Source organism: Meleagris gallopavo, chromosome 19 (genome assembly GCF_000146605.3).
Source record: "Meleagris gallopavo isolate NT-WF06-2002-E0010 breed Aviagen turkey brand Nicholas breeding stock chromosome 19, Turkey_5.1, whole genome shotgun sequence".
NCBI lineage: Eukaryota > Metazoa > Chordata > Aves > Galliformes > Phasianidae > Meleagris > Meleagris gallopavo.
In genome coordinates, this window is record NC_015029.2 from 5,223,232 (window position 1) to 5,250,961 (window position 27,730).

Sequence of the window (27,730 nt, forward strand, 5' to 3'; positions counted from 1 at the left end):
CGTTCCTCGGAGAGCCCTTCGCAGACCGAAGGGAACCGGCAGCCGCGCGGGAGCTGTAGGAAGGAAGCCCTTTTCTGGGACCAGCTCCTTCGGATCGCTGCTTTCGTTCCCTTTTGGTCGTTTATTCTGTCGCTTTCAGACTCCGTTTGGCCCTGGGTGTCTAAATTGTATTAAAGCAAAGCTCACAACCCCAGCGGGGCCGAGAACAGCTCTGTGCCCTATGGCCGCACTGAGGGAGCTTGCCTCCCATCGCTCTCCCGCAGTCTGATGAAAGAGGTTAGGGTGGAATGAAGTGCGAGGTTGGCTCTTATACTGCAAAGCCATTCGTTGGTAAAATTCGGTGTCCTTTCTGCACCCGTTGGGCTGCACCTGCACAGTCAGCAGGGCTGTGCGGCTCCCACACAGCGAGCTGCTCCTGCTGAGGAGTTTGGAGGTAGAAACTGGTTGATAGATGTGTTGGAAATAGCAGTTTCCGTAAGTCATTTGGGTGGCACCATGTGTCAGGTGTTACAGGTGACTCTTGCTTCTATAGTGGCTTATTTTGATGATGCCAATCTAAAGTTATCGGGTTATGGGTTGTTATTTTTTAAACTGCCTTTTTATGGGGAGTTGTGGCATTTTCACTCCTGATTTGTGTGATATTGCTGACAAATCATCAGTTTTAAGTTTGCTTCTGCAAACTTAAGTTTGGTGCTTCTGCAGAGCTGTTGTAGGGAGGCTCATCTTTGTAGGTGCATTTGCCAGGGTGAGGGGTTGGTCTGTAACACCTTCCAGCACAGGTTGGCTTTCCTACAAACTTCCCAGAGAAGCAGAAAGAAACAAGCAGCTCAGGTGCATGTTCTGAATAGCTGAGGCTAGTGGAACTTCCCCTTTGGAAAGGTGTTGTGTTTCTTCTCTTTACCTGGTTTTGTATTCCTCTTTGAGTGAAGGTAGAAACTGTTAAAGAGGAATTTGGAGGGCAGCAGCAGATGAAACCCAATAAAATACCGCTCTGCTCCTTATTTAGGTTTCTTCTACTAACCCTAAGCTTTCAATTAACAAGATCAGATTGAGTTTGTAAGTTGATGTAAACTCGCATCGAAGAGGTATCATATTTATAAGCTTTGTTCTAGCAGCAGTCACCCTCTTGGTTTTTCATGTGTTCTTCCAGCATATCTGAAACTGCTTAGCTAAAAATGAATGTCCTTTAAATCATTTTTCTTTTACTTTATATTGCAGTATGATCTGCTCTAAAATAATAATTGCAAGTTTGAAAAGGTGCACACTAAATAGAAGCCTGAAATGGTGTTTGTTATTAAAACAGTCTCCACATTTTCCCTTTATTTACAGGAGCAGCAGAGAATTGTGGACAATTCTCCTGGGCAGATCAGCTTTAAGAGAACCAGTAAGTCCATGTCTTGATAAGCCCGTTTCCCTCTCACTTAATGAACAAATACATCATTTGTACATCCGTTTGAATACTTGTTTTGTATTTTCCTTTTCCTTGGTGTGATTTTTGTTGCTCTTTCTCCACTGCTTGTTTGTTCTTCCACTCTTTGCTTATAGTTGCTTCATCAGCTTCTGCCTGGAAGAGAGTATATGAAAAGGTGGTTCCCTTTCAGGAGTGGACAGAAGTGCTGCTTGCTAGACTGACTGATATAGGGTGATAGATGTGAGTGGTACAGCCTGCTTCTGAATTTTCTGGGATGGAGCCCCTGCATCCAGGAGTGTGCCCAGAGGATGGAAATGCAAACATATCACAACCTAGACCAGCACCTTCTCATTCCTCTCCTTTCCTAATACTAGGCAAGGCAGCAAGCTTTCTCGTACAGTACTCACCTTGAATCAGTCTGAATCGTAGATGCTGCTGTTTGCCTTGTGTTGTTCCTATCTCTGTGATGGTGGAATTTCTTTTCTTCACTTAAACAAATCTGCTACTGGACTGGAGATATTGAGGAATTTGTCAAGTAATATTTGATTCGTTTTTTTAGGCACAGATTGCATCAGAACTGAACAAGCACTGGCAGAGATTGTTAGAAGGGCTTTCGTACTACAAACCTCCAAGGTACAGTAATTGTCTGATAATAGAAATTAACCTCTGAAATGGAATCTAATAGTAAGTAGAGGAGCATATTGAATATTTCTCTCTGATTTTCTAAAAATAGATCTTTATTCTCTTGCATGACTTGAGATTTTTGGAAAGGAACAGCAATGGGCAGTGCTTAATCCAGACTACTTTCTAGGGCATAAAATACAAGCCAGAAAGAAATGACATCGCTTCTGCTGTCATTACCAACATTGGAAAGCTCTTAACCCTCCCTTACCTCTGCTCAGCTGTGGTGCCCAAGTGCAAGTATGCACTCTGCAATGAAGTGGCTCCTCTTGACACTTGGTCATGTCAGAAAGATAACTGGATTCCTTCATTGGAAAGGACAGAATGAATGTAACTTGTATTTATTATACTAATAAAGTAGTGGACAATGTTGAGTATTATCTGGTAGGAAAACTGCTGGTTGTTGCTGTATGACATATTGAAAGGCTATTGAAAGCAAACAAGCGTTCAGTTTAAACTGATAAAATTGAGAACTTGGAAATTAAGCCTCTTGAGTTCATTCCTTGGAGTTGCTGCATTTTTAATAATGACTGTTTTTTTTTCTTTAGTACAACTTCAGCAGAGAAGATAAAAGCTGACAAAGATGTAGCTGCTCCACTAAAAGAGTTGGGTCTGAGGGTCAGCAAGTTTTTGGTGAGTGAAGGTGCTTTTCTGATTTTATTTTTTAATCCTTGCTTTTCTTGATGCTGAGGAGAGGCAAGGTTAAATTTCTTTCAGTTCAAAGTAATCTCAAGGAGGTTACAAATACCCATAGAGGCTCTACATCAAAATTTCCTGAAGTTATTAGTGACTGCATGAGGTGGTTTGTTTTTCCTGGTTTTCATCCCCTCCTGCTTTTCAAAAGCAATCTTCTTTGATCTTGGGCTCTTTCAAGACGTCTGAAACTGCTCAGCTAAGAACCAATGTCCCTTAAAGTATCTGCCACAGATGCTGTTTATGCAAGGTTATGTTCCTTGTGATTTCCCTATGGGAGTGAGAGTTAGGTGACCTGTGGCAGTACCTTTGTTTAAGTGACTGTGGTGCTCCTTTGCTGAGGTTTCAACTGGCTGCACCTACGTTACACCAAAGCTTGTATATTTTGCTTTCAAGGGAAGCGCTGACTGAAACAAGCATCATCCTGAAAAGCAAGGATTTTCTATTATTATTTATTCTGAAGAGAAATTCTACCTGAAATATTTGGAGAGAATTTTTATCTTTAATGAATTCAATTAACTTTTGTTCATTTCAGAGCATCTCTCTCTTTTTTTCAGGGTCTGGATGAAGAGCAGAGTGTGCAGTTGCTGCAGTGTTATCTACAGGAGGATTACAGAGGAACAAGGGACTCCCTGAAGGTCCCTAGCTCCCATTTATTTCCTGTTTACTGTACATCTGTCCACAATACCAATAATCTGTTGATGAACATAATCATATGCAACCCCACATTCTGAATTGGAAAAGACTGTAGTTTGTGTTCACTAAACCTGCCGTGGCCAAGTACCACTGTACAGAAATGTGACAGCAGAAATTGAAGTCTAGCTTTCTGGTCCTCTTCTTGCTTGAATCTGTCTGCAAGGATTTGGCTCATCTCTGTCTCAGGAATACAGGAAACCTACAGATGTGTGAATGAGAATGGGTAGAGATGAAGAATGAACATTTACAAATAAGTATTTTGGTTTTGTAGTTTTGGAAACTGTCTTTCCAAAAGAAATGGAAAGAAAAAGTTTCTCATTTCTTTCAGTTGTGGGTTGTTGTTTGTTTGTTGATGATATTTGTTATTTGATGATATTTGTGGGTAGGTATTTCTGCAATAGGTAATTATTTTGTTATGTTTTGCTCACAGACAGTTCTTCAGGATGAAAGGCAGAGTCAGGCTCTGATGTTGAAGGTTAGTCATTTCCATTTATATTTTCTAGTGAAAAGATCTGAGAACTAACATTCTGTATTCACAAAGCCCTGGGATGATGGGGATTTTAGGATTAATGTCAGGGAGTTCAGCTGTCAGGTGAATGCTTCCACATTTTCTGAAGCCTATGGGTTTATATGTTTCTGTCTGAAGGGACAGCTCTGGAATGGAGGTTGATCATCACGCCTGGAAGAGATTACTAAAAACGAAGAATGGAAGATTGTATCTCATTTTTGCCTTTCTTTTCCAAATTTTATTGAATAGCATAATTATAGACATGTCCCAACAACACGTTTTATTGAATTCTGTTAAATTAATGAAATTTTAGTGGGTTTATTTATTGATTTATTTTTTAGATAACTTAAAACTGCTTAGTTGAAATTCCATCTGTCGTAGCGTTTAAGCACTGTATATTCTGGTGCTATAGGCATTGGTAGAGGAAGGTGAACGGGAGTTGAACACAATACCAAACTGATGCTGGTAATGTTATGTATTCACAGCTTGCTGACTATTACTACGAAGAGAGGATCTGCATTCTGCGCTGTGTCCTCCATCTGCTCACTTATTTTCAGGATGAGAGGCACCCTTATACAGTGAGTACAGGAACCTTTCCCTGGATATCATTGAAATAAGCTAAATATGTAAGTTGCGTACTAATTATCCGCTTGTGGTTGCAAAAACCACGCAAGAATGCATGTGGAAGTTCATTTCTTTCTTTCTTTGCTTGTTTAAGGCACAGTACTTCCAGTGTGTCGAGAAGTTGGAAAAGGAACTGGTTCCTAATTACCGTAAACAGTTTGAAGAACTGTACAAAGCAGAAGCTCCTACCTGGGAAACACATGGAAACCTCATGGTATTTTTTTTTCCCCGCTCTTCTATAAAACTTACCAAGTGTGTCTATTTAACTTAGAAAATCTTTCTTTATATACAGTGTGTTGAAATGTCTGTGTGCAGACGTAACCTAAAATGATGGCTCTCTTAGTCCAAGAAACCTAACTGTTGTTTTTAATCGAGCACGCTTTTGCTCAGAACCAAAGCAAGCTGTTTGAAACACACTCTTCCTTGTAGGAAGTCTGTTGATAACACTCAGCTAACAGGTCAATTCATGTGGCTCTTCATAGTCTCTCTGTGTCAGAACACTGTACTTGCAGTGGCTTTTCATGTTATTAATGCAAACCACCGATTACGCAGACTTTGAAATAGCTCAGCCCCTCTTGGTTTCTGATTGCTTTGTCTGATCTCTGGGCTTTGTTTTATGATGGTGGGTCTTCTCCTTGTGCAGACAGAACGTCAGGTTTCCCGTTGGTTTGTGCAATGCCTCCGTGAGCAGTCCATGCTCCTGGAAGTCATCTTCCTCTACTATGCATACTTTGAAATGGTACCTGATGAGCTTCTGGTATTTGCAAAGTTGTTCAAGGAGCAGGGATTTGGCACGAGACAAACCAACAGGCATTTGATAGATGAGAGCATGGATCATCTGGTGGATCATATTGGGTAAGTAATGTGTATTTGTCAAGTGAGTACAGAACAGTGCAGTTGTTTTCCTCAGTAAATAAAAAAAGAAAGAAAGAAAGAAAGTGCTTATTTTTCTTTCTTTCCTCTCTTAAAATCACCACTTTAAAATCACCTCTCTGAAAATCAAGCTGAACTAATTGTGATGAAGAGAGAATGTCTTTTCTGATTGCATTGGACACTTGTGGCAAAATGAAGATGTGATTGCAAAGCAGAGGGGCATCCAGATGCCAGCTTTAACTGTCTGTAGGAAGAATAGCAATGAAGACACAGTGCCATTTATTCTTAGATGGTCTAGTTGTAAGGTGAAACTGCATCTTCACAGCTCTGTACTGTGAACTGAATTGCCTTAGTACATGCTGTGGGTCTGCTTACACAAGTGGCCACAATGTCTTTGTTTTGCTGTGTGGGACATAGCTTAGGCTGCATCCTGAAGGAATGAGAGTCTTGGTGGGTGGCATAGAGTTAAAAAAGTAGAAAAGCTGTCTTCAAATTTCAGTGACTTTTGTTTGTTTGTTCAGGTAGTTTTGAGGATTTTAATCTGTTCTATGCTTAGCATTTCAAGACAAAATTTGGATAACCTGCTGCTAATTTGCATGATTTTGTATTTCTTCAAAGAGCAGCTGAACCAATGCAAACTGAATGTTGTTCTTTGACTGTTTATCATTCTTTTTAAATTAGAAACCAACCAAATGAAAATAACTGAATTTTCAAATAAATTGTCTCACCTACTTGATTTTTTTTTCCTCTTTCCTGCTTGCAGCTACCTTAGTGCTCTTATTCTGGTGGAAGGCATGGAAATTGACTCCCTCCATGAACGAGCTTTGGATGATAGGACAGAGGAGCACAAGTTAGCCAATTGTGCACATATCCACCAGGTAAAGTGCAGGCAGGGTAACCCCAAGTTCAGCCTGACAGTGTAAAACTTCCTCTGGTTATCCAAGCAGTGCTGCTAAAAGATTATGTATAAAAGGTTCTGACTTTTGTTTGCTGACCAAATATAAGAGCTAGCATCCATGGAACGTGATGGGACAAATAAGAAGGAAATTAATTCTTCTCTCACTTATTTACTTGATTATCTTGGGCCTTTCTTTAAAGAAAGGTGTGTGCAAAGAGATAGGCAATGTGAGCTTCAAAAATGTTCTGTTTCATTCCCTTCTCAGTGTTAGGGCTTTTAGGACAGGGAAATTCTGAGATTAGAAGAACACAAAGTCAGTAAAACATGCACAGAGCCAGACCAGGACTACAAATGGTTTGGTCCATTGGATGTTTGAAGTAATTGTCTGTAATAGAACGATGAGTGTTAGCAGAAAGGTGCCATCAGCAGTATGCTTACCGAGTATTTTCTGCTTCCGTGGGATCTCAGCTGTGTTGCTCTTGTCTCTGTGCAGGAAATGGACAATCAGCTGCTGCAGTTGGGGGATGTCTCACATCATGCTCCAGTGCTTTTGGCTTGGGCTCTGCTCCGTCATACCATAAATCCCGAGGAGTCAACCAATGTTATCAGGAGGATGGGCAGCACTGCTATCCAGCTCAATGTGTTCCAGTACCTGACAAAGCTTCTGAAATCACTTAACAGTGGAGGCAAGAATGTGAGTTTCTTAGTATCATATGTAAGCTCTTGAAGGCTTTTAACTACTAATGATGTAAAGATGTGTGGGAAGTGATTTTGAATCAAAGTGATTGCAAGCTAAAGCTGGTTTGAACCATAGCATGTAATAAAGCATATTTTATCATCTCACATTCTTTTAGTGAAAAGCAGAAATGAAACTGGTACTAAACAGGTTTTTATGCCTAAAGAATGAAAAAAACCATAACTGAACAAAAACAAACAGACAACCTTCTGTAAGTAGGAGCGTTGTACCTCATTTGATCAGAACAGACTACATCTAATCACATTTGTTAATTTGCCTCCATGGGTATACTTGCTGTTGTAGATCTTGACAGCTAGCTGATTTAATTCCGCACTGTTCTCCAGATATGGTTTCATTAAGCAATACAGTGTGTGAGAGCAATCACGTTGATGGGCAGAAACCAATGAAAACAAGTGTTCTGATTTCTCTGAACACTGAATGATTCTTTTTTGATGTATTGAAGGCGTTTCTCATGATAGTAGTAGTAGCAGCGAATGATTTCTCACTTCAGTGAAACTTTTCATGTTATGTGTGGTTTAACTGATGACTGCTTATTGTACTGTAGCAAGGATACATGACAGAGGCAGTTACTCAGAGGTGTGCAGGAGACTACGTGCTGTTAGACTGTGTTCTGTAGCTCATAATCTCTCCTGTAATGCTCTTATGTATTCTTTCTTTGCAGTGTACAGTCAGCACAGCTTGTATGTGCATTTATGGGCTTCTTTCCTTTGTCCTGACATCGCTGGAATTGCATACGTTGGGCAATCAGCAAGTAAGCATCCAACACTCATTGCATCTCTTAGCTAATTTGAAATAACCTGTCATAACTGATACTAATTACTTCTGTTAAGTTGTAATCTTGCATTTGAAACAGCAAAATTTGTGTTTTAGATAGATTTAAAGCGTGGTTTACACTATGCACGTTTAGTAAGTACCTCTGCAGACTGGCTAAATAACAGTGAAATGCAGTGTGTCTTGAACTTGAAGTCCCATTGAAACTATTTGTCAGTGTTTTATTTACAAAGCAATAGAAGTAATACATTTTCAGTTTTTAAGTTTAATGGGACATCATATAGCCCTTTATAAAAAAAGTGGATGTGTTTGTCCTGGCCAGGCCATTCCTTTGTAAGAAGCATGGTTTTAGGTTGGCTTTGTGGGGGGTGTTTCCTTCTCTTTTGACTAGAAAGAGTAGTTCCATCTTATCTGCTAAGCATGGAAACTTAAATTTTAGGAATGTGACAAAATTTGGTTCTGGTGTAAAGTACTGTTTTATTTTGTTTTTCCTCATGTCCTCTGAAGGATATAATTGATGCAGCATGTGAAGTTCTGGCAGCTTCCAGCATTCCTCAGCAGTTCTGGAAGACAGTGAGTGTGCTGGCAATTTCTTTGTCCTACCTTGCTTATAACCAAAACCTGATAAGAAGATTTCCTTTTAGGAAAGGAACAGACTGATCATATTTGGTTAGCTAGTTGCTAGGAGGCCCTGAGGAGCCAGTGTTCATTTGTATCTACCTTATATTTATGTTTGCCCTTTCCTGCCTTTTAGGTCCACCTTTGGCTTTACTCTTGAAGGATACTGGAACAAGTTTTAATATAGGTGATAGTTTAAAACAGGGCTGGGATTGCAAGGACTGAACTAACTGCTGATAAAAGCATCATGCTTATTTTTTTGTTGTTACAGAATTAGGATGATGTGTAATGCATTAGTCTTACTTCCTACCTTATACTTGCACACTGCCTCATGCTTTAGTCTGTGCAAGGAGGGATACTTCTGTGCATGATTAATGTCTCCAATGTACGACTTGAAAAGGAGCCATATCCTTATGCTATACTGAGGCTATTTTAGCATTTCTTTTTAGCAGTAAGACATTTGTTCTGTTTCCGTCACCAGGAACCAACTGCAGGTCTGGGTATTATCCTGGACAGTGTGTGTGGGATGTTCCCCCACCTTCTTACTCCTCTCCTTCAGCTGCTCCAGGCTCTTGTGTCAGATAAATCTACTGCAAAAAAGGTACAAGATCTCTCTTGGCGTTTGGGCGATTGTTTATTTCAAGATAGGGTTAGCATGCTCTGTGGTAATGCATGGTAATGATGTGGTTGATTGATTTTTAAGAGGATCTGTCACTTTGGCTGTGTTTCTTAAGCTCTCTTTCTGTGCAGGTGTACAGTTTCCTGGATAAAATGTCCTTCTACATAGAACTCTACAAGCATAAACCTCCTGATGTGATCTCTCATGAAGATGGCACCCTGTGGCGAAGGCAGGCTCCAAAGCTCCTCTATCCTCTGGGTAAGGAAACTGCATTTCATCTTTTCTTATTCAAGTGTTTTGTGGAATTTAATTCTTTACCTGGCTTCTAACTTGTGGGGAGATTTATGGATTTACTTGCTTCTTCACTCTTTAGGACTAGGTCAAACAAATTTGCGGATACCTCAGGGAACAGTGGGCCAAGTGATGCTGGATGATCGAGCTTATTTAGTACGATGGGAGTATTCCTACAGCAGCTGGACACTGTTTACCTGTGAGATTGAAATGTTGCTCCATGTTGTATCCACAGCAGGTGAGAGAGGCAGGGAGTATAAGAGAGAATAAAGTAATTGATTGTTGTTATCAACTTTAAGTTAACGGTAGGATTGAGCAGCTCTGAGTACTTCTGAAAGAGTTTGGAATACTAACCTAAAACCTATTTGTTTTTGTTATTGTTGATGGTTTTGGTTTGGGGGTTTCTGTTATGGTAATTCACTGCAATAGGCTGAGAATGTATAATGAGATGAGCCTGGGGATATTCTGGAAGATGAATGTGCATTGTTTTAAGCTTGGTAACTGCTGATGTGTGATTTTTGCCTTCTAATGTTAGTTTTCTTTATCTAGATGTGCTTCAGCATTGCCAGAGGGTCAAGCCAATCATTGATCTGGTTCATAAAGTCATCAGCACTGATGTATCCATAGCAGATTGCCTTCTGCCAATTACGTCACGAATCTACATGCTGCTGCAGAGGTGAGTCACTGACCTGCATGGAGTCACTAACAGCAGGGATACCTGAGAAGACATAATGAGCTGAAAGAGTTGTCACTTACCCATTTTACCAGAAGATTTGAAAGAAGTGCATCTCAGTGGTTGAACTCCCCAAGACTGACGTTCATATGGAGCGTTCTGGCTACAGAATGCTTTGATGCAGCAGAGCCATCCCTCCTTCACTTTTTTCTTGGATGTTGTTGCACATATTAACTCTCCCTCTGGTCATCTGATGGATAATCACTGTTCACTGTGACAGCCTGTTGTCTGATGAGCCTTGCCTCGTGCAGTAAATTGATCTGATTCAAGGGAGAGGAAGAGTTGGCAAAGCTAGACTGACAGTATGGACTCTGATGTCTGTGCTGGAGTGTGGGTTTGATGCTTTGGATCAAAACAACGGCATATAGACTAGATCACAGATGGCAGTGCATTTTATGTGTATTGTCTTTCCCAGGCTGACAACTGTAATCTCTCCCCCTATGGACGTTATTGCTTCTTGTGTCAATTGTTTGACAGTACTGGCTGCACGGATGCCAGCCAAGGTGAGGACCTTCTTGGTTTTCTAAGTTTGAGAACCAGTACATGTGCATATGTGAGTGAGAGATAATATCTCTACTTGTTCTCATGCAGGTTTGGACTGACCTTCACCATACAGGCTTCTTACCATTCGTTGCCAATCCAGTATCCAGTATGAATCATGTGATTAGGTATTGGTTGTTTTTTTCCTGCCTGAATTGTTCATGATCTGTCATAAGACCTTTCTGCCTGTTTGAAATCTATGGTTTATGGAATCTGTGCATCTGGCATTTCTCACTCATGTCAAAGTTGTACTATTTGAACAGTGAATCCCCTTGCTTGTTTCACAGTGCAGAGGGAATGAATGCTGGGGGCTATGGAAACCTGCTGATGGGCATAGAACAGCCTCAAGGCGAGTACAGCGTGACCATCTCCTTCCTGAACCTCATCACAACTCTGGTCCGGGTGAGTGCTTCTGGAGTGGTCGTTATGTGAAGTCAGCTATAGACTGATACATTGAGAAAGTAAAATACAGCAGTGCCTGACATCCTCTGTGCTTTCTCTGGTTCTTTCAAAAAAACTGCTCTGATCTGAGCTACCAGAGAATAGAAATTGTTTGTAAATCTGTGTCAGTGGTTTTCTCACATTTAAAGACACATGGCTGATCTTCCTATGAAAGATTTGATCCCCTTTACACCAGAAGGGAAAAAGTAACATTTCTGTTTCTTCTAGGGACAGCTTGGTAGCACCCAGAGCCAAGGGCTTGTGCCCTGCATTGTGTTTGTCCTGAAGGAGATGTTACCAAATTACCACAAATGGCGTTACAACTCTCATGGAGTGAGAGAGAAAATTGGTAAGGACATCGAGAGGGTAGACAGGTGAGACCGAAAAGGATCACCTGTCTTGGGGAAAATGCATACATTTTTCCCATTTTTGAATCAGATCTTTCCTGGCAGACCTTTAGGATTTGCTTTGTGCATCCACTCATATTGCTAGATGCTGAGATTTGGTTGAAAATGTTAGGGACTAGGTAGCAGGTCTTCCTGAAAACTGAGCAGTCCATTTCATCTGTGTTTCAGGATGCCTCATTCTGCAGATTCATGCAATCCTGAATTTATGCCCTGAAATGGATCCTCGCAGTAGGTAAGATGGGTGATGGATGTCAGGTCTGGGATAGGCTGGTTTACAGTGTAGCAGGACTCTGTTGCTGTCTTTTTGTTTCAGTTTTTGAATGAAAGTTACCTGGAGTTCACTGGCCTGGTTGTGTAGTGCTGGTTTCAGTGCTTTTCTGCATTATGGAGAGTAGGAAGGGTAGAGAAAGAGACAAAGCAAAGCATGTTGGTTTTTAGAACATCTGGTGAAGAAGGGGAAAACAGCATATGTGTTCCATGGGGCAGAGTGCCACCCACTCTCCTATTTGATGTATCCACTCTGAAGGAAGTAGAAGAAAGAATGAAGTGGGGGCTACTGGGCATGTAGAAATGCAAACATCACTTTGTGATTGTTTAGTAAGTGGGGGGAGAGGAGGAAAGTACTAGGAGAGATCTTAATGATGTTGTTCTTGTGGTGTTTGTGTCCCACAGCAATGTCCCCAGCCTCCAGTCCCTGTGCATCTTCAGTCTGGCCAACACTGAAGCAGGGCAAGCTGTCATTAACATCATGGGGATTGGTGTGGACACTATTGACATGGTGATGGCCTCCCAGTCTAGTAGGTGAGTCATGTGCTTCAACTCAGTAGTGTGAGGAGAAAAACAACGGGTAATATTTGAAATGTGGCTTTGACATAATTGCACTTATTTGGGGATCTGTGGCAGCCTGCCTTGTATATTCTAGAGGAACAAGCCTTCTTTGTTACGGATCCAGATGTAATTTTTGCTGTACACTCTCCATCCTATTCTTTATTTTTCTACTTTGCTTAGTGTTAATGACATGTGTGGTGTCTTGGTGGGTGCTCCATTACTTGAAGTTTGCTAGCAGTTACTTTTTTAAAATAATGTATTCACTTGAATTTAATTTCTAAGACTGAATAGAGTGAATTAGAAGCAAGAGGATTATAAGCCGAAGTTGGAATCTTCCTTAACACATAGCCTGCCAAACTTGTCAGGAGATTGTTTTTGAGAAGGTCTGCCATTCCTTTCTTCTATCCTTTCTTCCCTATCATCTGGAAGGGAATCTAGACTTGTTATGGAGAAAGCAATACCTATGTGAAAATCCTTTTTGACTTTCATGTCTCTCCAGAATGTTTATCTCATAAGGAAAACCTTGGGAAAATACTGGATTTAGAGCCTCGTCATTTATCATGGATGCCTTTATAATTTCTTTAAGATTGGCTCTTGCAAATGTTTCTCCCTCTGTCTTAATGCACTTAAAATCTTTATCCTAAAGAGGGGGAGAAAAGTGACAGTAGACTGTCAGACTATTTTCCTTTTTTGTTTGATGCTGAGAATTCAGGGCTGAGTAGACAATTTATTTTGTGGCTGTGTGGGGGTTTGTGTTTCAGCAGCTGTTAGGTGGTGATGTGACAGTCAGAGCGAAAATGTGTTATAACCTCTGACTGCCAGAGTGCAGAATTTCATCTTTGAATGTTGTGCAGATAATAAATGTCAGTTGTCAACACAGTCACTTACTTTGCTCTCTTTTTTGAAATACAGTGATGAGTCACAAGGCCAAGGCCAGCTGCTGATACAAACTGTGAAGCTGGCATTCTCAGTCACCAATAATGTCATAAGATTGAAACCCCCCTCTAGTGTGGTATCTCCACTGGAACAGGCACTTACTCAGCACGGTATGTATTCCTCCACGGGGACAGCCTGGGAAGCTGTGGTTTTTTGTTACTTAGAAATAGTCTGTGCGTGTCTCGTTACAGACAGTATGTCAATTATTGAAATGTCCAAAATGTGCTTTCTAGTGATAGAAGAAGGCTGATTCTCCCTCCTGTATGAATGCCCTCCTGTAAGGCATTCTGGCAGGTGGTAACCCTATTTGTGGCAGAGGGGTTGGAACTAGGTGATCTTCAAGGTCCCATCATGCTTCATATTTTTGGAAGACTTACCTAATTCTCACCTTCTGCTATGGAAGGCATTATTTGTGAAACAGCTGCTCTTATCTTTGATTTTGATTGTGTTCCCTTCAGGTGCTCATGGAAACAATCTTATTGCTGTCTTGGCCAAATACATCTACCACAAGCATGACCCTGCACTGCCACGCCTGGCCATCCAGCTGCTCAAGCGACTGGCTACGGTAGGATGAGGCTCACACAAGAGCTTTGCTTCTTCCTTTGTGCCTGATTCCACCGCTGAAATTCTTTCAAAATACTTTCTTCAGACTTGTTTGTATCAGGGAGGTTAATGCAAGTTGGCTGAAGGCAATGTGGATTGAAAGCTATTTGTATTAGAGAAAAAGTGTTCTGTAGAATTTGGTTATCCTGGCTTCTGATGTTTCTTTCCTTCTGCAGGTTGCTCCCATGTCTGTTTATGCCTGCCTTGGTAGTGATGCTGCCGCCATCCGTGACGCTTTCCTCACCCGCCTGCAGAGCAGGATTGAGGACATGCGTATTAAGGTCATGATACTGGAATTCCTCACAGTTGCAGTGGAGACACAGCCTGGGCTCATCGAGCTCTTCCTGAACTTGGAAGTGAAGGATGGCAGTGATGGCTCAAAGGTAGAATGGCTGACATTTGCCTGGTGATTCACCACTCGTTTATCGTAACATCCCTCTGTCTTATGGCACAGATCTCTAGATCTAATAGGTTTTATGTGCAACTCTGTGTGCCTGATGTAAAGGTGAATGCAGAACATGTTTGCATTCAATGCAATGAGTGCTTGTGCTGTGCTCTCAGCTTTCTCTTTTTCTTACAGCTGAAAAGCAGCTGTCCTCAATTTTCATAAGAACATCTCTATGAGTCAGAGGAATGATAGCAAAGATCCTTGTGACCTTACTCTCCTGACTCTGACAGTGGCCGTTTAGTGGGAATACACTGCATAACAGTTAATATCAGTTTTTCTCAACACCTGTTCTCTAATGCTTTGCAGTTGGAGGTCTTCATGAGTTTGGACCTTTTTGAAGGCATTTGATCTTATGAAGTCTTAGCTTAGCTCACTTTTTATACCTCTAAAACTCTTTTCCTCTCTTGTGTTACACATTCCTTATAGTTATTTACAAAATATGTATCTGCATCATGTACTCAAGATTTACTCTTCTGTTTGAGAGGAATTGAAGGCATTCTGCTGTAATACACATCTGTAGTGGTTTGGTGGGGGCGTAACCACTCTCATTTCCTTTTGCTTTAGGAGTTCAGTCTGGGGGAGTGGAGTTGCCTCCAAGTAGTCTTAGAGCTGATAGACTCCAAACAACAGGAGAGATACTGGTGTCCTCCCCTCCTGCACCGTGCTGCCATCGCCTTCCTGCACGCCTTGTGGCAGGACCGCCGAGACAGCGCCATGCTGGTTCTGAGGACAAAGTGAGTGGTTGTTCTCCTACAGTGTGTTCTGCTATCTGTATTCCACAATGCTTTTTCTTTGGCTCATTGGGCCGTTGAGGGACAATTTTATCCTAGATTTTGTGCATCCTACTAAGGGCTGTGCTGTGTGTGTATTTTGAACTTGTCTCTTGGGAAAGATGAAAAGCCAATGTGTGCATGTTCAGAAGCAAATATACATTGTTCACTTTCTTTTGTGCAAGGCTATATAATCATGTATTTACCAAAGAATACTTTCTGTGAAATTTGGAATGGACAAAATGCTGCTAGGCATGAGGGAGATAACTGATACTACTTCTGTATCCATCTTTTAGGCCAAAGTTTTGGGAAAATTTGACTAATCCACTGTTTGGGACTCTGCCTCCACCTTCAGAGACATCAGAGGTGAGTTACATCAGGGCAAAATGGAGGCAGCTTTGTACTTGTTAGATGGGTTTCTAAGTGTGTGTGGCTGCTATTTGTGCTTTCGGCTTTCTAAAAAGCAGTATGACTGACTGGTTTCAGTGGAGGCAGGAGCTGAAGCACATACTTGTGCTCTTTGCAGAGAATGGCTATACAGCATGGACTGTCTTCAAAATTCTCTGCTCCTTTTTCACATGTGAAATCAAAATAGATGTTATCTGGCATCTGTGTTTACATTCTCTGGAAGATGTGCTGTATGTGGTGCACCTGTACTGTGTATGCTGTCTGACTCCTCATTTTTAGGCACAGCTTGGGCTGCCTAGTATCATCAACCAGTGAGGTTTTCTGCTTTCTTCCTTTCTGTGGATGTTTTGCCCTTTGTTATGAAAGTCCTGTGCCCTCACTCAGTTTGACTGCCACTTTGAATCCAGTATTCCTTCTGTATCATCAGCAGTCCTTTGTCAAATGACATAACTATTGCTATCATGGGAGAAATAAGTCTGCAAAATTATCAGTCACTGTGAGCGGGTGGGTGAGGTTAAATTAGAGTTTCACTCACTCTGCAAAGCAAGGTGCTCAGATTTTGTTTTCATCTTGTCTTTGTAGCTCAGTGTCTTGGATACCTGTGCCTTAATCATGAAAATCATCTGCTTGGAGATCTACTATGTTGTCAAGTGAGTGTTTGGCAGTCTCTCCTTCATCCCTCTACTAAAGTCTGAACTTTGTGTATTAGTTCTGATAGACCACACAGGCTTTCAGGAAATAAATACATGTAATCCTGTGAAAACGTGGGGGGAGCAGAGACATGCACAGTCTTTGCAAGATCACTTTATGCAATTGATTTGCATAGATTGTGATCTTGTGATTGTAAGAAATTCAAATGTATGTTTGTGATCTGTTTGTGCAGGCTGTAGGTGAGAATGCTGGTGTTTCCTTGTATCCTGCAATCAGAACATACCAAATTTAATTTAATTGTGAAATAAGCGAAGTGCATAATGATTGCTGAATAACATTTTAATCATTTCCTCACACTTGAGTTTTTGAGCATAACTGCCCTTTAATATAACAGATAGTCAGGATTAACTAAAATCTCCATTAAAAAAAAACAAAACAAATTGTAGATTTTCTTCAGGGATCATCTTTTCTCTTAAAATGTGATGCAAAAAGTGGGATTCCCTGCACAGGTCTAATCTGTGGAATACCCTTCACTTGCAAGCCGTGCCCTTGGCTTTCCTACCTGAGTCTCAGAAGGAGTGTGTTCTCTGACCAAAGAATAAATGAAGATATCTTCTCCTCCTTATTTGGTCAGGGGCTCCCTGGATCAGTCCCTGAAAGACACGCTGAAGAATTTCTCCACCAAAAAGCGCTTTGCTTATTGGTCAGAATATGTGAAATCACTGGCCTATTATGTGGCAGAGACAGAGGGCAGTAGCTGTGCCTCCATGACAGAATATCAGATGCTCATCTCAGCCTGGAGGATGCTGCTGATTATATCCACTAGCCATGTAAGAGCTACCCTTGTGGGTTTTTTCTCTTATCTCTCGTGATAATCTGATATGAACACTTTGAATAATGCAGTGTCAACTTCTCAGGGATTAGCTTCATCATAGTGAAAATCCCTTGTTTATTTCCTTCCAGTTGTTATATATATGCAGTCAGAACACAAGTTGGCACAAGCATGGTGTAGGCTTAGGATAGTTAGTGTTTTGTCTGTCTGAGCATGGGGGAGTGGTGTACAATTTTTATAGCAATTCAAAGTAATTCTGTAGTCCTGAAGAGCTTTTGTTTATTGAAGTAAATGGCCCAGCAGGGAAATTAGCCATTGCCAACTTCTTTAACTGCTCATATACTTATCTGCAAAATTGGATCATTCAGCAGATACAAAATTGGGTGAATTCTTCAAATAACAGAAGAGTAGGCCCATGTGAAAGTGGAAAAATGGTGTATCTTTTGTTGTATTTGATTGAGCTTTGCTTTTGTGGCTCTTAGGCGGATATAATGCATCTCACTGATCCTGCAGTTCATCAGCAATTGTTTCTGGATGTGCTAGATGGGACCAAGGCTTTGGTAGGTGCAAATTCATCTAAGTTCTTGAATTTCCCAATTGCTCATCTCATGTATACTATAAGGAGCTCTATTTCTGCAGCTGCTTGCCATCGTAGGTTTTTTTTTCTTTAAGATCCTCTGAAATTGGTCTGAATCAAAGTCCTTCTCTTGAGCTTCTTATACATCAGTGTGTAATATGTGTCATTTTTGATACAACTGGGTGAGCCTGCAGAGGGCTCTGGTTCCCCTGTTGCTGCCAGCTGCTGAAGAACCATTTGGTGTTGGTGCTTGGGCTGAGCATTTCTTGCATTGCACCTGTGCATTGACTGTTACACCTGTAACTCTTGTGATGTTTCTTCTTAGCTTCTAGTTCCCATGTCAGTATCTTGTCTGCAGCTGGGCTCTATGCTGTGTACTCTTCTTCTCATCCTGCTGAAGCAGTGGAAGAGGTAGGTATTTTGCATGGATATTTGCTGATCACTGCTAAATATAAAAACTGAGGAGAGTATGTTTGAGTGTTTTGCTCTAGTGATTTTCCCTTAATGATCTGAGGAGGAATCTGATGCCTGATAATGAAGTTTTCTTTTGAGATGGCAGATATCTGTAGTTTGTTGCTGAAAGATCTTATAGCAATACATACACAGTTTGACTTTCTGCTTTCTGGTGAAAAGTGTGTGAAAAAAAAGCTTTTGTGATAGCAAGCTAGCAAGCTCTGCATTTGCACTGTGCTGTGGCATGCCTTTAGAGAGGTTGAGGTAGGACTTGTCCAAGTTTCATTGGAAGAACCTAAACCAACGATGCACACAGCTCAGTCGAGCCAGTATATTTACTGAGGGATCTTGTCTAATCTGAAGAGCTCTTCCTTTTTGTTGTCAGCGAGTTGAGCTCTGTGGATAAAATCATAAACTCCTTGACGCAGATTCTGGAGGGAGTACTACAGGCAGATCAGCAGATGATGGAGAAAACCAAAGCCAAAGTGTTCTCAGCTCTTATCACTGTGCTGCAGATGAAAGAGATGAAAGGTGAGGTTCTGTACGTACAAACATCAAGAGCAGTGCTGCCGTGGCTGAATACACCATTAATGCTACCATAAAAATGTGTGTGATGTTAGCTGTAGTGCAAGATGTAGAATATAGTTGCTAGCTTCTGGGACATCTCCACTTCTTGAACTTTGTTTTAACCAGCTTTATGAGAACTGAGGTGTATTGTTCATCTCAGGCATATCGTTCACAATGTGCATGTCTTCCCTGTCTTGTCTTTTCCCAGCAAGAACCCCTGTGTTTGATCAGTTTGATGGAAATGAAAATAGAGTTTCTGAGTGTTTTTGAAGACAGCTGAGTGGATGTGGGAGAGACACCCCAGTACTGTGTCACCAAGATACCTTAAGTTGTGACATTACTTCCTGCAGATAACAAGTGACAGAAACCCGAGGATGGTGTGTGGTGTTAAAACAAATAACCCAACACTATTACTTTGTTATTTCAGTCCCTTGCAGGACTGCTTACACTGTAGTAGCACTGAATACAATGGAATCTGAGCAGTATTTCTCTGTGCTGTGCAACTAAGATATAAAGGCATCCTGGAGTTGAGGAGTGTCCCAGTTTACCTGATCTGAGTGCAGTTCCTGTCCCACTATCTGGCCCTGCAGACCTGTGTCAATCAGAAAATAAACAAAATGGAGAATTATTACTATTTTTTAACATTTGCATGTGGTGATGAATTTGAATTTGCAGTCATGGCAGTAAAAGGTGGTGCAATTTGTTGTGATGGTTTTCATGAGAGTGTGGTGTTTATACAGCTCATGGACAGCAGACTGCATCCATGGACTGGTGCCAGCAATCTGGAGAAATGGGTAGGCAGTACTGCTGGGAGCAGCTACAGTCCTTAGCAGTGCTTGCTTTCTGCTTTGAAATGTAATCAGCTGATAATGACTTCTTGGGAAAATTATCTTTTGTATGATTCAGATGGTGATCTTATAACTTATTATATCCTTCTAGCCTTATTCATCTAACTTTGTTACAATTCCTCACATTCTGTCTGTTGGGTTCTGCAATAAAAACAGTGATATTAACTCCAAGGAATGTATCCCAGTGATATTAGCAGTTAGACCTAAGTACAGGGTTGGTGTGCTAACTGTTATCTGTTCCATGTGTGTTGTAGTGAATGAGATCCCTCAGTACTCCCAGCTGGTGCTGAGTGTGTGTGAAACACTCCAGGATGAGGTCATTGCACTCTTTGATCAGACTCGACACAGCCTGACCTTGGGAGATGCCACAGATGACAAGGACAGCATGGAAACAGATGATGCCTCCCGAGTTAAACACAAGGACCAGCGAGATGGGGTAAAGGACCAAAAAGATCTGTGTATGTTGGGGACCCCCTTTGCTGCCTGCTGCTGCCTCCAAAGGAAGCTTTGGCAGTTCTTACATGGGAATTGCTCCGTGGTATTCTGGCGTATGCCAGCCTGGGGATTGGCTGTTGTGCCTCTCTTTCAGATTTGTTCTAAGAAACAATATCACAATTTATATGAGAGCCAGGAAGTGCATAGAATATAATGTAAGGGACACCAGCCGCCTTAATATATGATTCTGAGAATGGCTGAACATCAGACCATCTCATGAAATGCTTTCAAGATTTCTTTCTTGATGTACATGTCAAGCGTATACCCTGTTCTCCCTTCCAGGTTTGTGTTTTGGGTCTGCATCTCGCAAAAGAGCTCTGTGAAGTTGATGATGATGGAGACTACTGGCTGCAGATTACTAGGAAAGTCCCTGTGCTTCCTACCATTTTTACTGCTTTGGAGATCAGCCTGAGAGTTAAACAAAACCTTCACTTCACAGAGGCCTCATTACATCTGCTGCTGACCTTAGCAAGGACACAACAGGTGAGAGATGCAGAGAAAAGAAAGCATATAACTATACATTTTTAATAGGCTCTATTTATTCTCATTATTCTATTTAATCTCATTATTGTGCCTGTGATGCAGCTGCACAGTGATCTGTAGATAAATGGGTTGTTAGAAGCTGGCAAGCAGTAGGTCTGTCTTTACGCCTCCCTGTTTTGCCTGCTTCTTCTTTTTAATGGGATGTCTCAGATGGAAGATCTGAGGCAGCCAGAGCAGACCTGTAATTTAGAACAGGCACTTTCACTGAATGTATTCGTCTACAATGCAGATTATCCAGCCTATTTAAAAGTGTTAAGTGTTGGAACCTGGTTTCCCATTACTTGCAGCAAAGCGTTACTTATCTATTACAAATTCAACTTAGTGTAGGGCTTTAAGTGAAATGGAGGCCATTCCAAAGCCAGCTCTTCTCAAAGATTAGGTATTTACCAAACCAGATGATGTGGAAATGGAATTCACGGTACAGCTGTGCAGGCTAGATTTTATTGTATGAACAGTGTTGCTTTTCTTGTTGCTAATTTTTTAGCAGTACAGAGGAATGTGTGACAAAGGTTCTCTAAAAGGGTTGTGGCAGTGCAAGGGACAGAAATAGGTAATGCAGAAGGATCCTCTTTAGTCTTAGACCGGGGAGAACCCTGCAGATTTTAATGGTAGTTTATTCTGTGCCTTGCAGGGAGCAGCAGCAGTGGCTGGGGCTGGTGTCACACAGAGTGTCTGCCTGCCCCTCCTGAGCGTGTACCAACTCAGCACTAATGGAGCCATCCAGGTGGGTGCTCTTCCTTTTGGGTGGCAATGTGCCAGGAGAGCTTGCTATGCCCTGCCTTGCAGGCTGTGGCTGGAGAGGAGCCCTTTGGGTCAGGGGGCAGCAATCTCCCGTAGGAGCTAGAGACTTGAAAATGATGTGGAGGCTTTGTGGCACGCTGGGCAGTGGTGTAAAGAAGTCGTTTGTTTTTGTATCTGTGCAGACATCTGCTTCGTCTCGGAAATCTCAGGATGCTCCCTCTTGGCCTGGGGTCTATCGCCTCTCCATGTCACTGATGGAGCGTCTCCTCAAGACACTCCGATACAACTTTTTGACAGAAGCATTGGATTTTGTTGGTGTCCATCAAGAAAGGATTCTTCAGGTGTGTCACATACCTCCTCTGCGATGGTTTACTTGGCTTCTGTGTTGCAGCAGCAGTGGAAATGTGTCAGTAATTGTAGAAGCATTGAAAAGACACAGCTCCTGTCTCAGAAAGGTTTATAGTAGAAACAGTTCGAAAGTGGGGAGGGCAGAATGCCTGCAAGCCATGAAGTCAGGCAGGGATGGTTGTTAGGATGGTTAGAGCTGGGCAGTCACCATCTTTTGTCCCGTTGGGGACAACTCTTGGAGTTATAACATTGCTACAGGTGTGTAATGCACTTATTCAGCACAGCAGCAGAATCCAGGGCTTGGTGGGATCTTTCTTGGTGATTATCTGCTTTGAAAAGAAGAGTCTAAGAGCTGTTCTTAGAGATGACTTCAGCCCTGCCTTGCTCTAGTAATGAAAATGCTGTGGCCAGGGTTCAATCACCATTCAGGCTGGCAAGCTTTCAGGTCCTACAATACTGAAATAGCTGCATTGGGCAGTTTGTGTCAGTGCTGAAGAGTTCTGTTTGTACGTAGGTGCTGTTCAGAAGCAGGCTCCTTAGACAAGTAGCTGTCCCCTCATACAGCAGCACAGCTTATGAAATGCATTGACCTCTAAGAATGTGAAGTGCTCCGAGTCTCTGCCCCATGTGCTGTGCAACTACTTTCAATGAATGCATTGTTTGCCCATAAGGGCAGATCTCTGCTTTTTTTCTTCTAGAGAAGAGTGGACTTCGTGCTTTAGCTCTCAATATTCTGATTTACTTCTCTCTGCTTTCCAGTGCCTGAATGCAGTACGGACAGTACAGAGCTTGGCTTGTCTGGAGGAGGCTGATCACACTGTTGGCTTCATTCTCCAGCTCTCAAATTTCACAAAGGAGTGGCATTTCCACCTGCCACAGCTTATGAGGGACATGCAGGTAGGAGTTAGGATACTGCTGTAGATAACGCTTTGTGTAGGAATGCAGGAAATTGGATTTGGTAAGAGAAAGAGGCACTACATTTATTTTTATTACTGCTCTTCATGCTCTTTCCTTTATGACACACTTTCTGCCTGGATGGGCTTTAATCTTTGAAGAGATTTCTCCCTCACCTTCTTTATTTCAGGTGAATCTGTGTTACCTGTGTCAGGCCTGTACCTCCCTCCTGCACAGCCGCAAAATGCTCCAGCACTACCTGCAGGTGAGGATGGGGACCCTAAGGCTGAAAGTGGGGAGCATTGTGTGCTCATGCTTCATGCTGAAAGGCAAATGTTATTCAGTATCCAGGCTCTGTTCCCAGTGTGATTACCAGCAATCATCAATAGCTAGGATTTGCATCTTTCCACACCAAAAATGTCTTCAGATAGTAGTTGAGACTGTGAAAGGTCAAACCTGAGAAACAGCAGCCTGTGCTTGAGTGGTGCCATTATCATTTTAGAGCTGCCTACAAAGCAGCAAGGAAGCTGCATTGCTGTAGTGCTCTCTAGGGCCATTAACACACTACTGACCTGATGTCCTTAATCTGGTTTAATTTGTTTAAGAGATACAGCTCTTGTTCTTGGAGAATCCTTTGTTGAACATGAGGTAGAGATAATGCATTGCTACTGATGTGCTGTTTCAGCATGGCTGAGGCTTGCTGTGTTGATTTTCTGGAATGTGAAATCCAAGGAGCCTCTGCAGCTGCTTTCCTAGAATGCAGAGCCTCCCCTGCTGTGCACTAAGTGTGAGTTCTCACGCTTCTAGTAGGTGACAGAGTTTGTGTGCCTTATTTCCTCCTTTTTGCTTATAGCAGTTTTCCTTGAAAGCATCATTCTTAATGCAAAACAGTCGTGAATGTATCTAAAACACTTTTCTCTACAGACAAAAAATGGTGACTCCCTTCCATCAAGTGTGACTCCACGAGTGCAGCGTAACCCCCAAACCTCTTCCAAACACCCCAGCCCTGAGTCAGAGGCAGCAGAGCAGAAGGCACTGCTTATGGTACAGTACAGCCTCTTGAAAATCCTCAGCAAATCTCTTGCTGCTCTGCGCCACTTCACCCCCGATGTCTGCCAGATACTCCTCGATCAGGTAAGAGATGTTGCTCCCTGAACAGGGAGGTTTCCATCATCTCAAGTGACATTCTGGGTCTATGAAGAGAAGCACAGCCCATCCTGCTTGAGACAGTGACCCTGCTGTACATCTGCTGCACAAAGCGGGAATTTCCCTCAGTTCTTAGCATTGATCTGAGCAGAAAGCTTGGCTGAGCTGTGTTGTGATTTGCACAGCACTGTACATGCAGCCTTACTGGAGCAGAGCCAGCTAGGTTTGTGTCCTCAGCATGTCGGTCTTCAGAAGAGATACTCTTGTTCTCCCATAGGTGTGACTTAGTGGCCTGGTCTCCAAATTAAGCCAAGTAGGGTTTAATCCTTGAGTCTGGCAGTGTCCTGCTGCTTTCTTTTGGATAGTTACTTCCCATAACTGCCCTTAGGTTACCTGGACTTTTTTAAACATTCTGGAAGCAGTCATTGTTCTACTTGCTGCTCAGCTTCACGGCCTGAGAGTTGAAAGGCTCTGCTCACTCTTGTGAACAGAGTACAGTCTCCATGTGCAGAACTGTGCAGAGTGCTCTTTGCTGTTCCAGCTGCGTAACAGATTGCAGAAATGGCCTCAAGTGCTTTGGGTTCTCCATACAAAAAGCATGCTATAGGGACTAGATATTCCTGTTACTGTGACAGTATCATACTCATGTCGTCAGGGGTCACACAGTCCTCTTTCCTTTTCTCCACAGTCACTGGACCTTGCTGAGTACAATGTGCTCTTTGTCTTGAGTTTCACCACACCAGCCTTTGATTCGGATGTCGCACCTTCCTTTGGGACCCTCCTTGCCACAGTCAATGTGGCCCTCAACATGCTAGGAGAGGTACTAGCCATCTGTGTTTGGGAAAGCACAGCTCTTGAGTAATCTCAGAGAACTTAATTAATATTTTGAAAAGTAGCTTCTGTATGTGCTGTGTCCAACAGCTGTCTTTTTTTCAGTTGGATAAGAAGAAGGAACCTTTTCCTCAGGCTGCAGGGCTGAATATGCAAGAGGGAACCAAAACCCTCAAGTAAGTTTCTAGATCTTTTATTTAGTTGTGGCCAAGGGGCAGAACCCAGTGCTCCTCAGCTCACAACTGGGATTTATAGGCATTAGGGTAGCTTCAGAACTTCTCATTTTGAATTATAGGAATTCATCTGCCTGTTAGAAGCTCTCCAAAGCATGCAGGGCATGTGGGGATTTCTGCTCTGTAGGCCTTAGCTTTTGTTGTCACTGCCTGAGCCCAGTCTGAGCAGCAGCAGTGGTCCCTCCTATGTACTCTAGGTGAAGTTTTTCCCAGGCTTTGTGATCTGAAACCTGGAGTATTTGTCTCCTGCTGATCTACATTTCTTTGCACAGGTCTCTGCTCATGTTTACAATGGAAAACTGTTTCTACCTGCTCATCTCCCAGGCTGTTCGGTACTTGAGAGACCCAGCTGTGCATCCCCGCGATAAGCAGCGAATGAAACAGGAGCTGAGCTCTGAGCTGGTAAGCAGCTTGTACCATTCTTTCTCACTGTTCATTGTAAGTGTGTTTTGTGGGAAAAGGTCCTATGTCTGCCTAGTACAGCCCATTCATTGCCCTGCATGAGGAGGCCCTGAGTATCTGTTCCTGTGCCACCAGCCCCTTGTTTTGGGAGGGAGAGGGATATATGCGGATATATGTGGAAGAAACTAACACATGATATCTTCTAATTTCAGAGTACACTGCTTTCCAGCTTGTCTCGTTATTTCCGCCGTGGTGGTCCCTCCTCACCTGCCAGTGGGGTTCTTCCCTCTCCCCAGGGGAAGTCTACCTCCAAGCTGGGGCCTGAGGTGCAGGAGCCTTTGTTTCAGCTCGTGCAGGCCTTCGTCCGGCACGTGCAGAGATAGATGCTGTTCTACCACAGCCTCCCTTTCCAGGACTTGCACCAGAACGATTCATATCCACCACAGAAAGCATCACCCTTGGCAGAGCTTGTAACAAGGACTGGGGCAGGGAGGGAGGCCTGGTCTGGGCAGCGTTGGATACCAAGCTGTAACATCAGCAACATGATCCTGATGAACTCCTGCAGAACAGTGAATGTAAGGAGAGCTGCGAGGGGCTCCTCAGATTGACCAGTGCACAGCCCGCCTGCTCCATCTGCTAGAGCATCCTGGCCAGGTACAAGTGCTGAACAGTCAAAACCTTTATTTTTATAGCTTGTACCTCAGCTAGGGAAGCTCTGGCTGATGGAGTGAGAGGAGAGACTCTCCTCTGGGCATTAACTCTGCTATTAACACAAGGTGCAGTCTGGCCCTCCCTCCCAGTCAGAGTCCAGTTAAGGCACAACCTAGGGATCAGCCAGCAATTCAGAGACCATCTTTCTACTATTTTTGTACTGAGTGGTTCAAGGCAAGATGGTGTATGTGTGCTCACGCCTCCCCTCCACCCTCCAGTCTGTGTGTTGTGTGTTTTTCTGAAGAGCAAGGCCTCACTCAAGGTTTTTAAGTCAAAATTCCATTGCTCTAGTCTTGCAATTTTTTGTAACTGTGGCCTATTTATACTGATATTAAAACCTTTATAGACAGCAGCTGGGTTTGTGGTTTTGTATCCTGCAGCACCAGGCTCTGCATCTTCTGTGTAGTCCTGTGTCAGTTGAGCTGAAGTACTGTGATTCTGTGATTCTAACAGCAAGGTGAGTTGTGGCTTGTGAGTGACAGTGCAGGTACCATTCAAAGAGATTTTATCAAAGGTTGATTCCTTTGGCTTTCCCACACTGCCTGTTTCTCTTACTGGCACACTGGGGAGCTTGTTGGTTTTAAACAAGCATTGCTGTGCCATACTCTTTTAAGAATGATTCTTCTGCCAGGTTGCTCTGTGCACAGGTCTACACTGCTGCTGGAGCAGGAGTTCCAGCTAGGACTTGGAGTTGGTTGCAGTGACATTCTGTCACACTGTTGTCTCTCTCAAGCTGATCAACAAACTCTTTCAGGTTCCGAGGCTCAACATGTGATGGAGACAGGAAGAAAAGGTGAGTGTTTATTGCATACAGTAATCCCTGAATTCAGACTTCTTTAAGGCAAGAAATCAAATGGAAATGTAGTTGTGAACCACCCACCTAAAGCTCTATCATAAAGAAATTCTTGGTTGCTTTACCAGTCAGAACCTTTTTAATTTTTACGTTTTTAAGAGAGACCAGTGAGAGCATTGGATGGTGGTATTGCTTTAAGGGTTGTTATTTTCCTGGTACACTGAAGGGGTGGTGATATTCTAGCACACGTTTGATGTAGTTTTAATTGCCCTTAGAGCTAGCTGCCTGGAGTCAAGTCTCCACTGGAAGGAGAGGCGCTTCCAGAAACTCTCACTAGAGTGAGAACTTAGGGAGCCAGGCAGAAGTCCTTGGTGCTACATTGCAAACAGTGGCAGATGCAATTGGTTGTATTTTAGAGCTGTACTGTTTCTTTAGACAGAAGCATTGCATCTCTGAATTAACCTTTACCTGCCTCTCAGCCACAGAGGGGCTTGGAGCAGTGTTAAGCTGGAGAGGAGCCTTTTGGCTCAGGGGGCAGCAATCTCCTGTAGGAGTTATGGGTGGCTCACCATAACACTTGCAAATAAGCAGATAGGAGTGCAGTCTTTTTGCAAACAGCCTGTTAGTTCCAAACCCAAAACAGCACCAGACTTTTCCCTATGCCTTTCCTAATGACAAAGGAAAGGAGTGCTGGTGCTTGGTAGACTTCCTTCTGCGTGCTCTGAGGTGCATTTTCTGCATCATTAGGTGTTGCTGCTGTTCTTTCTGTAATACACCACAGAGAGGAATAACAGGGTTGGAGCTGGACTTGGGAATAGGTATCTACCATGAAGCTGTATCACTGCAATTGTAAAACTAAAACAGTGTAAGTTGATTACCCATTAGCTTTGTTAAATTGTAGAAAAACAGAATTTTTGCTACATTACAGAACATTGTAACGGCTTCTTCTCCCAGGAGTTCCTTCTATCCCTCCTTTCCAAGCTGGGGGCTAGGAACAAGGCTTTAAGGTTTTAGATTAGCAGCAGAGGTAGTTTCCATAACAACAAAAAGGGTTGTTAGATGTTGAATAACATTCCCAGTCTCTCAGCAGCTAAAGTCATTCTGCTGCCCT

The 27,730-nt window shown here is 42.6% G+C and overlaps 1 protein-coding gene across 1 annotated transcript in view; it reads left to right on the forward strand.

The window, feature by feature from the left end:
- The window catches only part of NUP188 (nucleoporin 188), a 27,410-nt gene extending 1,234 nt beyond the window's left edge, over positions 1-26,176 (forward strand). The window contains exons 2-45 of the mRNA XM_010720866.3: positions 1,330-1,384; positions 1,971-2,044; positions 2,641-2,725; positions 3,343-3,423; positions 3,912-3,956; positions 4,475-4,567; positions 4,708-4,827; positions 5,257-5,468; positions 6,250-6,364; positions 6,878-7,078; positions 7,803-7,892; positions 8,420-8,485; positions 9,012-9,131; positions 9,281-9,407; positions 9,523-9,678; positions 9,990-10,116; positions 10,589-10,676; positions 10,765-10,841; positions 11,001-11,115; positions 11,383-11,503; positions 11,730-11,793; positions 12,234-12,362; positions 13,302-13,435; positions 13,784-13,890; positions 14,105-14,311; positions 14,941-15,110; positions 15,443-15,512; positions 16,137-16,204; positions 16,840-17,035; positions 17,520-17,597; positions 17,940-18,025; positions 18,453-18,598; positions 19,375-19,428; positions 19,737-19,918; positions 20,260-20,460; positions 21,152-21,244; positions 21,444-21,602; positions 22,369-22,506; positions 22,694-22,768; positions 23,428-23,637; positions 24,338-24,469; positions 24,586-24,656; positions 24,986-25,115; positions 25,328-26,176. Of these exons, the coding sequence (XP_010719168.1) occupies positions 1,330-1,384; positions 1,971-2,044; positions 2,641-2,725; positions 3,343-3,423; positions 3,912-3,956; positions 4,475-4,567; positions 4,708-4,827; positions 5,257-5,468; positions 6,250-6,364; positions 6,878-7,078; positions 7,803-7,892; positions 8,420-8,485; positions 9,012-9,131; positions 9,281-9,407; positions 9,523-9,678; positions 9,990-10,116; positions 10,589-10,676; positions 10,765-10,841; positions 11,001-11,115; positions 11,383-11,503; positions 11,730-11,793; positions 12,234-12,362; positions 13,302-13,435; positions 13,784-13,890; positions 14,105-14,311; positions 14,941-15,110; positions 15,443-15,512; positions 16,137-16,204; positions 16,840-17,035; positions 17,520-17,597; positions 17,940-18,025; positions 18,453-18,598; positions 19,375-19,428; positions 19,737-19,918; positions 20,260-20,460; positions 21,152-21,244; positions 21,444-21,602; positions 22,369-22,506; positions 22,694-22,768; positions 23,428-23,637; positions 24,338-24,469; positions 24,586-24,656; positions 24,986-25,115; positions 25,328-25,498 (5,239 nt within the window). The 3' untranslated portion in view covers positions 25,499-26,176. The remainder of the gene's footprint in view (positions 1-1,329; positions 1,385-1,970; positions 2,045-2,640; positions 2,726-3,342; positions 3,424-3,911; positions 3,957-4,474; positions 4,568-4,707; positions 4,828-5,256; positions 5,469-6,249; positions 6,365-6,877; positions 7,079-7,802; positions 7,893-8,419; positions 8,486-9,011; positions 9,132-9,280; positions 9,408-9,522; positions 9,679-9,989; positions 10,117-10,588; positions 10,677-10,764; positions 10,842-11,000; positions 11,116-11,382; positions 11,504-11,729; positions 11,794-12,233; positions 12,363-13,301; positions 13,436-13,783; positions 13,891-14,104; positions 14,312-14,940; positions 15,111-15,442; positions 15,513-16,136; positions 16,205-16,839; positions 17,036-17,519; positions 17,598-17,939; positions 18,026-18,452; positions 18,599-19,374; positions 19,429-19,736; positions 19,919-20,259; positions 20,461-21,151; positions 21,245-21,443; positions 21,603-22,368; positions 22,507-22,693; positions 22,769-23,427; positions 23,638-24,337; positions 24,470-24,585; positions 24,657-24,985; positions 25,116-25,327) is intronic.
- The last annotated feature ends 1,554 nt before the right edge of the window (positions 26,177-27,730 follow it).